Consider the following 11,917-nt stretch of genomic DNA (forward strand, 5'->3'; position numbering starts at 1 on the left):
CTAGGCTGTAATCTTTACAGGAGCAGATCACTAGGGCTTACTCCTGGGGAGTGGGACTAGGTGGCTTCGAACTGCCAACCTTTCAGTTAGCAGCTCAGTGCTTAACTGCTGTGCCACCAGGGTTCCTAATTATTCAGTTACTGGCCCAGAAATACCAAAAAGTATAGAACACCTAAAAGACTCCATCACATGAGGACACTTACTGCAAAGACACGCTGCAAACACTCTCTTTGCAGAAGTGCCCATAATTCTACCGGCGGATCAGTAACGCCCTCTCAAGCCTCAGGCCACACAACAAACGATCCTGAGCCGCGGGCAGACTCCCACCACCACAGCTACGACCGACGCCTCCGCTACGGTCTCAGCAGGGCGTCCCTTCTCCTTGGTCTGGCAGAATTCAAAACGCACCTGTTCATCTTTCCCGACACGTCTTTGTCATCCATGAAACACTCAATGTTCAGTGGCAGGTCTGTGCTGTTGGAACTCATGAGCTTCTTCAGCTTCTCACATTCCTGATACAGGCGAAGGAGCGCTCGGATTTTGGACTTCGTATCCAACTTGTACTTGGTTTTAAATTCTGCACAAAAATGTTCCACTAACTTTTCATCAAAGTTCTTCCCTCCTAAGAAAGGGTCAAAAGCTGTTCCCAGGACCTAATTTAGTTAAAACAACCAATGATCTGGTTATTCTCCATCGTATTTGTAACTAGGATCTTAAACATTGCTATTTATACAAATAAATTTCTACCCAATAACGCAAAACCCAAGTCAGAAGAAACGTAACCACGCAATTCAAATGGAATGCTAGATCTCCACAATACTGTTGACCTTTAACGATTACACAGGTGACAACCCTAACAAGCTTTTCTTTCTGCAACAAGAACACTTAGACATGCTAAGACACTCACAGCTTCTTTAAGGGAATCAACCTTAGCAAAGGCTACATCATCACCAAGGATAAGCACAGTCAAGAGGCTCGGCAGCCTGAAGTCATGACAAATACAACACATTTAACGTTGGAGGACTTATGTTCAACTTGTGACCTTACCTTCAGTTTTCCCTTGTTAAAAGCACAGGCAGACACTTGAAATGCTGAGTGGCCCATATCAACAAAAATCACTATCCGAGGTTTCTCATCCAGGCCTGGAAGGTCCTGTTTGTAAATCCCGTAATTCAAAGCAACTACAAAAAATAAGTATGTTTCAATTCTTTGGTTCACATTTTCTTAGGAATTTCATTGCTACATAAAATCACACATGCAGGAACCTTACTAGATGTGAAACAATTAAAGGTGAACACATTCCTTTTACACCTGGCTGCACATGGATTGGCCCGGAATCCATTACGGTTCCCTTTCCGGTTTTAGGAGCGTCCTCTATCAATTCTCAACATACGGGAAGACGCGACGGACAAAACACACGTGCTGTGACTACTACAAAACATCACGCACAATAATCAGACTCGCTCCTTAACACTTACGTGTTGACCACACCCTGCTAGGGGACTGCTTAGAAAATTTAATACACAACTACAGACACTGCAGTTGTTTTTTAATTCAAGGCAAATGCCTTGAAGTCTTTGAAACCACTACTTCTAAATGTGCACGCCTAAGAACGTATCTTTACCAATAAATTTTAAATGAGTTTGCCCAAAAGCTACCGAAGATGCCGAACAAAGCTTTTTTCTCCCCTTTGCCTAAACACACTAGATTGTAATCCCCTTTTTGCACGTCTGTATTTATCATAGAGGGGCCCTGGTGGCGCACTGGTTAAGTGCTTGGCTGCTAACCCAAAGATCGGTGGTTCAAACCCACCAGCCGCTCCATGGGAGAAAAATGTGGCAGTCTGTTTCCGTAAAGATTTTCATTGCCATCAAGTCGATTCCGACTCACGGCGACCCTACAGGACAGAGTACTGCCCCACAGGGTTTCCCAGGCTGTCATCTTTATGGGAACAGACTGCCACATCTTTCTTCCAGAGAGCGGCTGGTGGGTTTGAACCGCCAATTTTTCTGTTAGCAGCAGAGTGCCTAACCACTGCGCCACCAGGGCTTCTTTCAGTAGAGATGGCAGCCTTGGAAACCTCATGGGGCAGTCCTCCTCTGTCCTATGTGGTCGCTGTGTGTTGGGATCGACACAGCCACAGGTCTGGTTTCTCCTTTACTCATCATGAACTGCTGTGGACTCTGGAGGAAGGGCTGGCTGCTCTGCTCACCTCTACAGGCACAACGCCTGCACGATGTCTGACCAACAGCACTAGTTTAATCAACGTCTGATGAATGATCAAATCCTAACTACAATTCAGAAGCTACATTAAAGCGAAAATTACAAACCTGATACTTGTAGCCAAGGAAGTTGTGAAACGCCCGAATTCCCAGGTTTTTAAGAAAACTAGTTAATATAAAACAATGCAAGAAACAGAACTAAATCCAACCCACCTAATTCAGAGGATTAAAAAAATTTACAGAAGCACTTCCTAATGAAGACAGATTCAGGACAAAGCACTAACTTCTTACTAACCATAAGCATCTAAAGAGCTGAGATTTTTGCTTGCAAATCTAACCCACGTTTTTTTCGACAGGCTGTGTTTCCACAGTGTCTAATGACACCACCCGGAGTGACCTGAGTTTAGCCCCACGGTGCAGCCACGGGGGCCCACGGGCGGCGCGGTCACGGGGGCACATGGGCGGGGCGGTCATGGGGCACAGGGGCGGGGCGGTCCCGGGGACACAGGCGGGACGGTCACGGGGCACACGGGAGGGGCGGTCACGGGCACAGGCGGCGCCTTCTTACCGGCCGTCATGTCATTCATGAGTCTTAAGCAGTTCAGGCCGACAATCTGAGCCGCATCGAGAAGAGACCGCCTCTCGGCATCTGTGAAGAAGGAGGGGACCTACGAACACAAGAGGGAAGGTTAAGAGTTTTAACTGATTTAGAAAAACACAGACACAAAACTCCTCACAACCACTTCCAAAAAACTCCCAACAGCTCAGCTAAGCAGGCGCTTGGCCAACTCCCAAAACAGAAGCAGAACTTCAGCCTGAGTTCCCTGCGGTTACTTAAACTTTCAGAAACAAAAACTACTTTTGAGAAGACTATCCCACAATTAATTACACATCAAAGTAATCGTTACTATAAATAAATATCAACCTGAAATTAGAATTTATCAAGAATACTCACAAAACATAGTGGAAGTTACTTAAATTTAATACAAAACTTTTAGGTAGGTAAAATAGTGCCTCTAAATTATTCTTAAATTTCTACTGACCTTTGGACTTTACAATGCGAAGTCAACATTTAATGTTAAATATAAGTAAAACCTGTGAAAGCTGGAACCCGGTTAGACAGAAACCTATCAGAGAAGGAAAGCTCAAATATTTTCAGCTAAAATAAACGACAGAAAAAGTGGTAAGAATGCACCCTGTCGGTGGTGGAAAACCTGCGAGACCCAAAACAAGGCACCCTGTTGAGTTGCGGCTCTCACAGGTCTCTCTGTACAATTAAAGTGTAGATACAGAAAAACTACAAGAATTTAAAGATAACACAGAGCTAACTCTCGCACACGCCACCGCCCTTCAGCTTTGCCATCCACTGAGCTCAGGCGTTAACAAGAGATGGGGAATGAACCCCACAGTCCTGACAAGATCACAGAAACGCTTCCTGGCAAAGCCTACTGATTTTCCTAAGAGGTACCAGAGCAAAAGCTGCTCAGAGGATGCGGTGTCTTACAGTGTTCACCTGTGCTTCCAGTTACAGGAATTCTCCCGCCTGCTTTTCTAGGACAGCAACCTAACAGGGACTCCACAGAGAGGCCACCCACCACACGTCCACACAGCCATTTAACTGCAAAGCACCCAGGAGAAAATGCAGTACACTGGCTTTCAAACTTTTCTGCCAAACATTTTCAGATACTTTGGAACGACAAAAGGGCAAAAGTGGGTCTCTGTCCACCATTCAAATCAGAACACCTCCTTTTATCAGTTTTCAACAGTAAACTAGTTTTCAAAAAAAAAAAAGCCAGACTTACCGCTTTAATTTTATCAGAAATTACTACTTCTCTAAGCAGCAGCCAGATATTCTTTTGGTAAAATGCTTTTTGTCTCAAAAGGACAAGAGGAGCAAAGTTAGCCCTTCTGCCTTGACTCTTTCATATCCTAGCGACCTCTGACAAAGGCTCCTGACTGGTCTGGGCATGCTGCACTGCTGGGAATGTGCTGAGCCCAGTCCACAACAGACAACCCTGGTGGGAGCGTTATCAGTCAGCTCAAAGCCCAGGCGACCCTGAGATGTGAGAAAGCACAACTTGCAACCAACTTTTCAGCAGCCAAGGGCAAGATGCCTTCTGTCCATTCCAAGTCCTCCTGGGTACCCTAGGCTAGCAACTCTCCACACAAAGTCACAGGCTTGCCCATGTTCAAACCTCTAGGTTCTGTCGCTACTGGTAGACCGCCACCTTACTGTAATGCACTGGTTCTCAACTGAAGGAGAGTTCTCACCCGCACGGCTTTCCAAGTCCCCAGCTTGTCTGGCAGCGCGTCTACTCACCACATTACAGCATCCGCAGATGCGACTAGACAGTCTGTATTTTCAAAGAGCACCACAGGAGATTTCTGATGTCACTTTCAGTGAAGAACCTTGCCAGATGACAGCCACTCCTGAAGCTGCTAACCATGCCACTCAGATCTACTTTTACACGCTCCTGATACTGTGTTAACAGTCCAGCACAATTCTTTCTCCAGCAATCCAACACTTCTCACACGTTTAATACTTAAGAGGACCATAAAGGAGGCAAAGTAAAATAAAACCCAGTCTTGCTGAATTCTACTTACTGAAATAACACAATCTGTTACTGGTTTCTTGAGATTGTTTTCAGCGGTTTCCTTTAACTTGGTCAACAACATGGCTGTTATCTGCTCCACGCTGAACAGATGTTCTTCGTCCATGTACATCACCTAGAGAGGGAGAACATGTTTCGAACATTGTAAAGCCACAAGCCAATGTTAACTTCCACATATTACTATGTATTCTCTTGCAGAGACTCCCGTTGTAACAACTGCTTAGGAAAGAAGGAAAAAGAAGAAAGAACTGTCCCCTAAGTATGGGGGAGGACAGAGAAGGCCAGGCAGTCTCCCCCTATCCAAGACGCTGGTCCCAACATTATACAAGGTGGAAAATGTCCACACTACGTGAAGAGATTAATCACTGGGAGAAATATTTTGTGTGGATCAAAAAACAGGACTACCTCTGCTGGTTTAAAAAAAGATCTCTGGCTGTTTATTATACCATTGCTCACCAAACAACCACAACTGAGCGGTCTCTGGAGCAGACTTTTGTTTGACAGGACAACACGATTTAGATTTAAAAAAAAAAAAAAAACCTATCAAATATAGCTAATTTTTACAATAGTCAAAAAGCTAGAAAAAACACAAATTAGATCATAAAAGTATACAATTTAAATGATTTTTAAAGACCATCTGAACGTAAACCTACTACAGTTTGAAGTTTACATAACAGCTGGATGAAAAAAAGAACAAAAAGACCCCTTGTCCAATTAAGAAATGAGATTAAGAGGTAAGTACTTTCCCCTATAGATGAATTAAAACCAAAAAAAAAACCACTGCTGTCAAGTCGATTCCGACTCATGGAGACCCCATGTGTTACACAGTAGAACTGCGCCATAGGATTTTCTTGGCTGGAATCTTTACAAAGCAGATCACCAGGCCTTTCTTCTGTGGCGCCTCTAGGTGGCTTTGAGCCACCAACCTTTTTGTAAGTAGTCAAGCACAAACCATCTGCACCACCCCAGGGACCGATTTCGTAAGAAGTAACTACTCTTCCGTACGGATGAATTAAACAGTGTCCTATTAACGGATACACCAAATCCAAACCCACTGCCATCCAGTCACTTCACACTCCAAGTGACCCTACAGGACAGGGTAGGACTGCCCCATAGGGTTTCTGAGGCTGTCATCTTCCCAGAATCTAAGGTTGCTCAGTTACCTTACCTTTATTCCAACGCCACCATTTTTCATTGAAACCAAGTCATAACTTAAGTTCTCCTTCTCCCTCTGAATGAAGGGGTCACTGAAGGCTCGACCGTGAAACCTCTTGAAGTTGGACACCGTATTGTTTGCGTGCGTGATTTGCTGCAAAAGATGATTTTTAATTTCTCTCTAATTTCAGGGTCTATCAGTACTTACAGCAATTTCAGAGACTTGATCTAAACTTTAGAGACTTGATCAAATAACTGTAGAAATCAAGTAACTTTCCCCAGAGCCCCGAACAAATGGATTTATTTATACTTTCCCCTTCCCTACAGAAAATGATAGAAGGGAAGCAGTGAAAGCGAACACGAGGCAACCGTGTCATGCCGACTCTAAAGCAGCTTCTCAATCTACAAGATGAATTCAAAGACAGTGAAGTATCACCAAGCCTCTGAAGAATCCCAAGAACTGTATCACTTCATTTCATTCCTTCATTTTCCCACTAAACCTGTAAAGTTTAACACATGCCCAATGGATGAATGAATAAGACCTAGAAGCACTACAGCCAAATTACACTTTTTTAAAGAGTTTAATTTTTAGTCTAATACATTGAACGGCCAGAATAAACACATTTTGTGCCACATAATACACAAATTGCTACTTTCCTTCCAAAAGAATGGAATGCTAAATTATCTGTCCTAAGAGGAAGAAAAAGTGTGGAGGATTTAAAAAGTTTCTAGGTGACTTAATGTTTTCAATTCCACGTGCTTATTTTTGACTTTCAAAAACAAATTAAACTCGTTTATCATCTTACACATGATTGGTGCACGTGTTTGTTAAATAAGGCCACCAACTCTTTCTCGCTCCGCGATTTCAAGCAACCTGCTGAAAGTATACAGGGCTGTCTCATCTCTCAGGTTTTAACACCACGTTCAGCAGAAATAATGTTGTGTTTGAAATTCAAGAAAACATGTCAAAATGTTAAGAAACTTGTGTTTTTTCATCCACCACTTTGGTCAAACATCTTAGGTGAACTCTAGATTAATAAACTCCCATTTCAGAGTATTCCACTCAACGTTGTCAGTAGTAACCATGTTTAAATACAGAAATAATTAAAAGAAATATGAAATAAAACTTATGAAGTTATAAGCTTGAAAATAAAACCGAAAGTTACTTTTTTCTTCTCGTCTACTCCTTATAAAGGAAGGATAAAGCTTGGCAGTACTAGTTTTTGATAAATGTGGTATTTAAGTATGTTCATATCCTAAAATTTCTTGTGATTTTAAAACTGAGATGAAGTACGTCTAGTAGTCTACAGGCCAGATCTGAGCCTCAACTCATTGTCCTCAAGTTATCACACAAAGATGCAACAGAAATGAGATTTTGGATATCGGTATCACAAACAGCCACGTTCAGGGGGATTGTTTCTACACGTGTTTCTCTCCTGGCACGTCACATCACCCTTCCAAACCTGCTTCTCTTCTCACCTACTTTTTTGTCTGTATCTCTTCTAACCTAACTAGCCATGATACAGTATTAAATACATTCCAGGCCTGGAGGTCTTTTTTAGCAATACTATTTTCTGTATTTAAAAGAAAATTTTCAGTCTCTTTCTTAAATTCTCTCAAAATGCATTTCTTTTTCCCTACTCAGTTATTTCCTCCCCACCTAAGAGGCGCACTCGACATTGCTCAACACAATTATAATGTGACCCATAAAAGTGAGTCACATATGTAAATAAATTTCCTAGTAATCACATTTAATTTTTTTTTAAAGTTAAAATTCAATAATTTATTTAGCGCAATATATCTAAAATACTATCATTTCAATATGTAATCAGTAAAAAAAAAAAAAACCTGATGAAATGCTCCTTTTTTCCTTCATTCTAAGCCTCAAGAGTTACTTTACATGTGTTGTACATTTCCATTCAGACCCGCCACACTTCAAGCGCTCAACAGCTCCATCTGGAAATGGCTGCCGTGCTGGTCAGCACAGGTCCAGACAAGACCTTCTCCCAGTCCCACCTTAATTACATAACTTGAAAATGCTCGTAAAGATAGAGCTTCTGAGAAGTTCCTTCTATAAAAGAAATCTCTAACTCCTAAAACAAGTGTCATTAGAAACTCCACATGAAAAAACTTCAACTGTCTTATTTACAATTTTCAAAAAAAAAATAGTAAATTAGAAAGCAGTAAAGTTACTAAAAATTAAGGTGGGCAGATGAGAAAGTTAAAGTGAATCTTATCCAATAAAGCCAAAGAGAGAGAAAAGGGGAAAAAAAAGTCTTCTCAGGGCTCATGAAGAACACTTAAGTTACATTTCCAAAATGTAACTGAAATAGGTGTGAGCTTCCTTCATACTCTTGCAGGTCTCCTGAGATTTTACTTTTAAAAACTTGTGCTGATCGGAATTCCTTTAAAGAACGTACCTGATTTTTAGCGGCAACTCCAATTGTTCTGTTTTTTGATCCAAATGATATGACTGACCTGGAGGAAACATAAAACCACGTTTCAAAAGTGTTAAAGAGCATAAATGTGCAGATTTTTAACTGACAGCAGGAAAATTCTAATATAAATGTCCTACCTACTGTAGAAGAAGGAGCACGGTGTGGCACCATCTGGGCTTTAGAGTTTTTGTCAGATACTGAAAGGGGGACCACTTACCTGCCCTCCAAGTTAAGAACTACTGTTCTGAGAATCCAACCAAGGGGGGCAGCCCACTTCCCCAAGAAGTCTGCTCATGTCTCAGGACATCTCCAATACCTCAAGGACCGGTACAATTCCCCGAATCCCCAATTATTGAGCCCTGGGGGCACAGTGGAAACCCTGGTGACGTAGCAGATTAAGAACTACAGCTGCTAACCAAAAAGATGGGCAGTTCGAATTCACCAGCCGCCCCTTGGAAACCCTGTGGAGCAGTTGTACTGTGTCCTAGAGGGTTGCTACGAATTGGAATTGACTCAATGGCACAGGTTTGGTTTCTCAGTGGCACAGTTGTTAAGCGCTCGGCTGCTAACTGAAAGGTCAGTGGTTCAAACCCTACCAGCAACGCCATGGGAGAAAGATGTGACAGTCTGTTCCTGTAAAGATGACAGCCTTGGAAACCCTATGGACCAGTTCTACCCTGTCCTATAGGGTCACTATGAGTTGGAATTGAATCAACAACAGTGGGTTTGGTGGTTTTTGGGACACTCACCCTCAAAGTGCTTTGAACAGGTAACAGGTATTATTAATTTGGCCCCAGACACACAATTAACATAATTAACAAAGAAACATGGTGTAACTTTCTCAGTCACCAACTCTGTACAAGTTTAAATGCTACTGTCATACCTATCACTGTCCTGACATACCTACCATCTGCCTCTTTAGCATCAAAGTTCTGATATAAATCCAGACCAGCGGACCGAAGTTATGCTCCTAACTGACAAGGCCAAGTAAAAACGATCCAGATCAAGCACTGCAGCAGGGCAAGGTTATAACTGCCTAGGGGGAAGAAGCGAATAATCAGTGGCTCCGAGTTGGCTCTGAAGCCATAAAGTGACTTACGTATGAGACAGCCTTCTCAACAATGAATATGAAATGCACAGGAGCGCAGAGCAGAGGCAAGCACCAGAAAAGCTTTGTGAGGAGGAGGCTAAGTCAATTAATCGGGTTTTCCATTAGGAGGGTGAGTAGGAGTAATGGTAAATGAGATGAGCAAAATCCGAACATGCTGAGCACACAAAGTACCCTGAAAAACTCGATACCAGAATCCAGTACAGATTTGCTGTAACAGAGACATCAAAGACCTACATTATCTAAGCGAGTGCTAAACAGAGTTCTAGAAGCCACAGATATTTAAGCAGAGGCTAGACCTTGAAGACGCCTTCCAAACACTATTCTAAGCTCCAAGGAACCCTGTGCTAACAGAATGAACTCACTCATTTCTCAAGGCGGAAATCAATTTTACTAAACAGGAATTAAAGTTTGCCAATGCAGCTGAATTAAACATCTATTTTATCAAGCATATTAGTGGAAACTCCAATAAAACAAAAAAAAAAACAAACCCAGGTGCCTTTAAATCAATTCCAACTCAGTGATCCCATGAGAACAGAGCAGAACTGCCCCACTGGGTTTCCAAGACCGTAATCTTTATGGAAGCAGACTGCCACATATTTCTCCCACGCAGCGGCTGGTGGGTTCGAACCGCCAACCTTCCCTAACTTAACAATTTAACCACTGAGCCACCAGGGCTCCTAGGGAACTCTGTACCGCCCTCGATTTACATTTTAGAACCGGAACTCGTCTTCAGCTTCACACAGTGCTCACTACATCCACGTACACATTTTTCCCCTGTTTTGTAAACACACTGTCTTTCTTTTTTTTAACTGGATCAAAGAACAAAGATGTAAACTGCACCTGGGCACCTTCTCACTCCGCCCCCGTTACACAGCCCTCGGCACAGCCCGAGAACGGAACGCTCCGGGAATAACCGGCCTCGCCAAGGCTGCCAGTCTTGTCGAACGTGTGTGTGCTGATTTCTGCCCACTTCATACATGTCCATCTGCACTCAGACAACGGTATTTTATATTTCGGCTCACCGCTTCATTCTACACTCTTCGTCTGCGGCTTACAGCATTTGTACGAAAAAATTAATACCTGCATTAATCTCCCTGAGAAGCAAGCAGTGGTTTTCATCAACGCACGTGCCGCTGTATTTGTATACAGTCTCTTCAGAAAATAACCAAAAGTTGCATTTTAAAATGGTGCCTTTGCCCTCCCCCACGCCGCTACAGAATATAACATTTAATTCAGTGATGGCATTCATTCTCTCGAGAGTTCTGGCACAAAGATATGTAATTCATATTGTTTCTCCTTTATTCAGACTGCAAAATTAATTTAAACAAGAAAGGCACGATTGAAGATTCCGCACACACGGCTCTCATGCAATGAGCAAAAAGCACGTTAGCATCTTTCACAAAACATCCCGAGAATTAAGGCCAGCCAAGGGTGGGTGAGAGGCGGATTCATCCTCCCAAGGAGCGATTATGTGGTCACTAACAACAGTCGGCTTGCTCACTGGGGCAAGCAGCACCATACAGGTCTCTGGAAGCTTCTAGTGCATTTCGCGATTCACAATGCAGGAAGAAAAGGCTGAGCAGCCTGGGTGCCGCGGTGCGCAAAGATGTGCGCGGAGGGCCGGGGGCGGCTCGGCCTGCTCCGCGAAGCCGGGTGGGTACGGGGGCGCCGAGAAGGGAGCCAAGTCTCCGGCCTGGCCCAGCCCGGAGTGGGAAGCCCGACCGAAGAAGCCATCATGGAACACTACGCATCTCGGAGACGCCCTTCCGATTTGGGGCCCCGAAGCCCACTCCCCACTCCCGGGAAAGCGCAGTGCCCGGTCGGACGCCGGTCCCCGGTCCCCGGTCCCCAGCCCCCGTGCCCCTCTCCCCCGCGGCCCACAGGCTCGCACTTACGGGGTGCGGCGGTCGCTGAACTCGTTGGCGATGGTCTCGATACCCCCGGCCCGGGCCACTGCGATGTAGCAGCTCTGCGAGCCCACGTCCAGCCCCACCACCGACATGGCCGGTCCGCGTCCACACTCCTGCCGCCGCTGCTTGCCCGATGCGCGGCCCCGCAGGCTGCGGCCGCGCCTCTGTCACTCGGCCAGACACACGGACAGCCGGCCTGTCAAGTGCCGCCGGCTCCGGGGACAGCGCTGCTCGCAGGTAGTACCGACAGGAGAGCGCGGCGCTGGTATTCTCCGCGAGCCCCGAGCTCCGGCTCTCCTCCCGGCGCCGCCGGCCTCTCGCACACGGGCCCAGAAGGGAAGGGCCGTCTCCCTCAGTCTTATGTACCGCACTGATGAGAACTTTCCAGAATCTGCGGCATTTACTCACCGGCCCCTCCACGTGCCACTTCCGCTTCCTTCTTCTCGAGCCTTCTCGAAAGATTCCACCC

The 11,917-nt window shown here is 44.5% G+C and overlaps 1 protein-coding gene across 3 annotated transcripts in view; it reads right to left on the reverse strand.

Annotated features, from left to right (window-relative positions):
* The window catches only part of HSPH1 (heat shock protein family H (Hsp110) member 1), a 27,802-nt gene extending 16,128 nt beyond the window's left edge, over window positions 1–11,674 (reverse strand). For 2 of the 3 annotated variants that reach the window (XR_002825575.1, XM_023740334.1), the window contains exons 1-6: window positions 8,410–8,876; window positions 6,003–6,143; window positions 4,827–4,949; window positions 2,791–2,890; window positions 1,048–1,181; window positions 409–653 (exon numbers count right to left, since the gene is read on the reverse strand). Coding sequence is in view for 2 of the 3 variants with exons in the window: in XM_023740334.1 (XP_023596102.1) it covers window positions 409–653; window positions 1,048–1,181; window positions 2,791–2,890; window positions 4,827–4,949; window positions 6,003–6,143; window positions 8,410–8,598 (932 nt within the window). In the remaining variant the exon portion in view is untranslated. Of the gene's footprint in view, window positions 1–408; window positions 654–1,047; window positions 1,182–2,790; window positions 2,891–4,826; window positions 4,950–6,002; window positions 6,144–8,409; window positions 8,877–11,433 lie in introns of those variants that run through there. The other variant, XM_004386023.3, reaches the window with a different exon arrangement.
* Between the last annotated feature and the right edge of the window lie 243 nt (window positions 11,675–11,917).

The sequence above is a fragment of the Trichechus manatus genome, unplaced genomic scaffold (genome assembly GCF_000243295.1).
Source record: "Trichechus manatus latirostris isolate Lorelei unplaced genomic scaffold, TriManLat1.0 scaffold00153, whole genome shotgun sequence".
Lineage (NCBI taxonomy): Eukaryota > Metazoa > Chordata > Mammalia > Sirenia > Trichechidae > Trichechus > Trichechus manatus.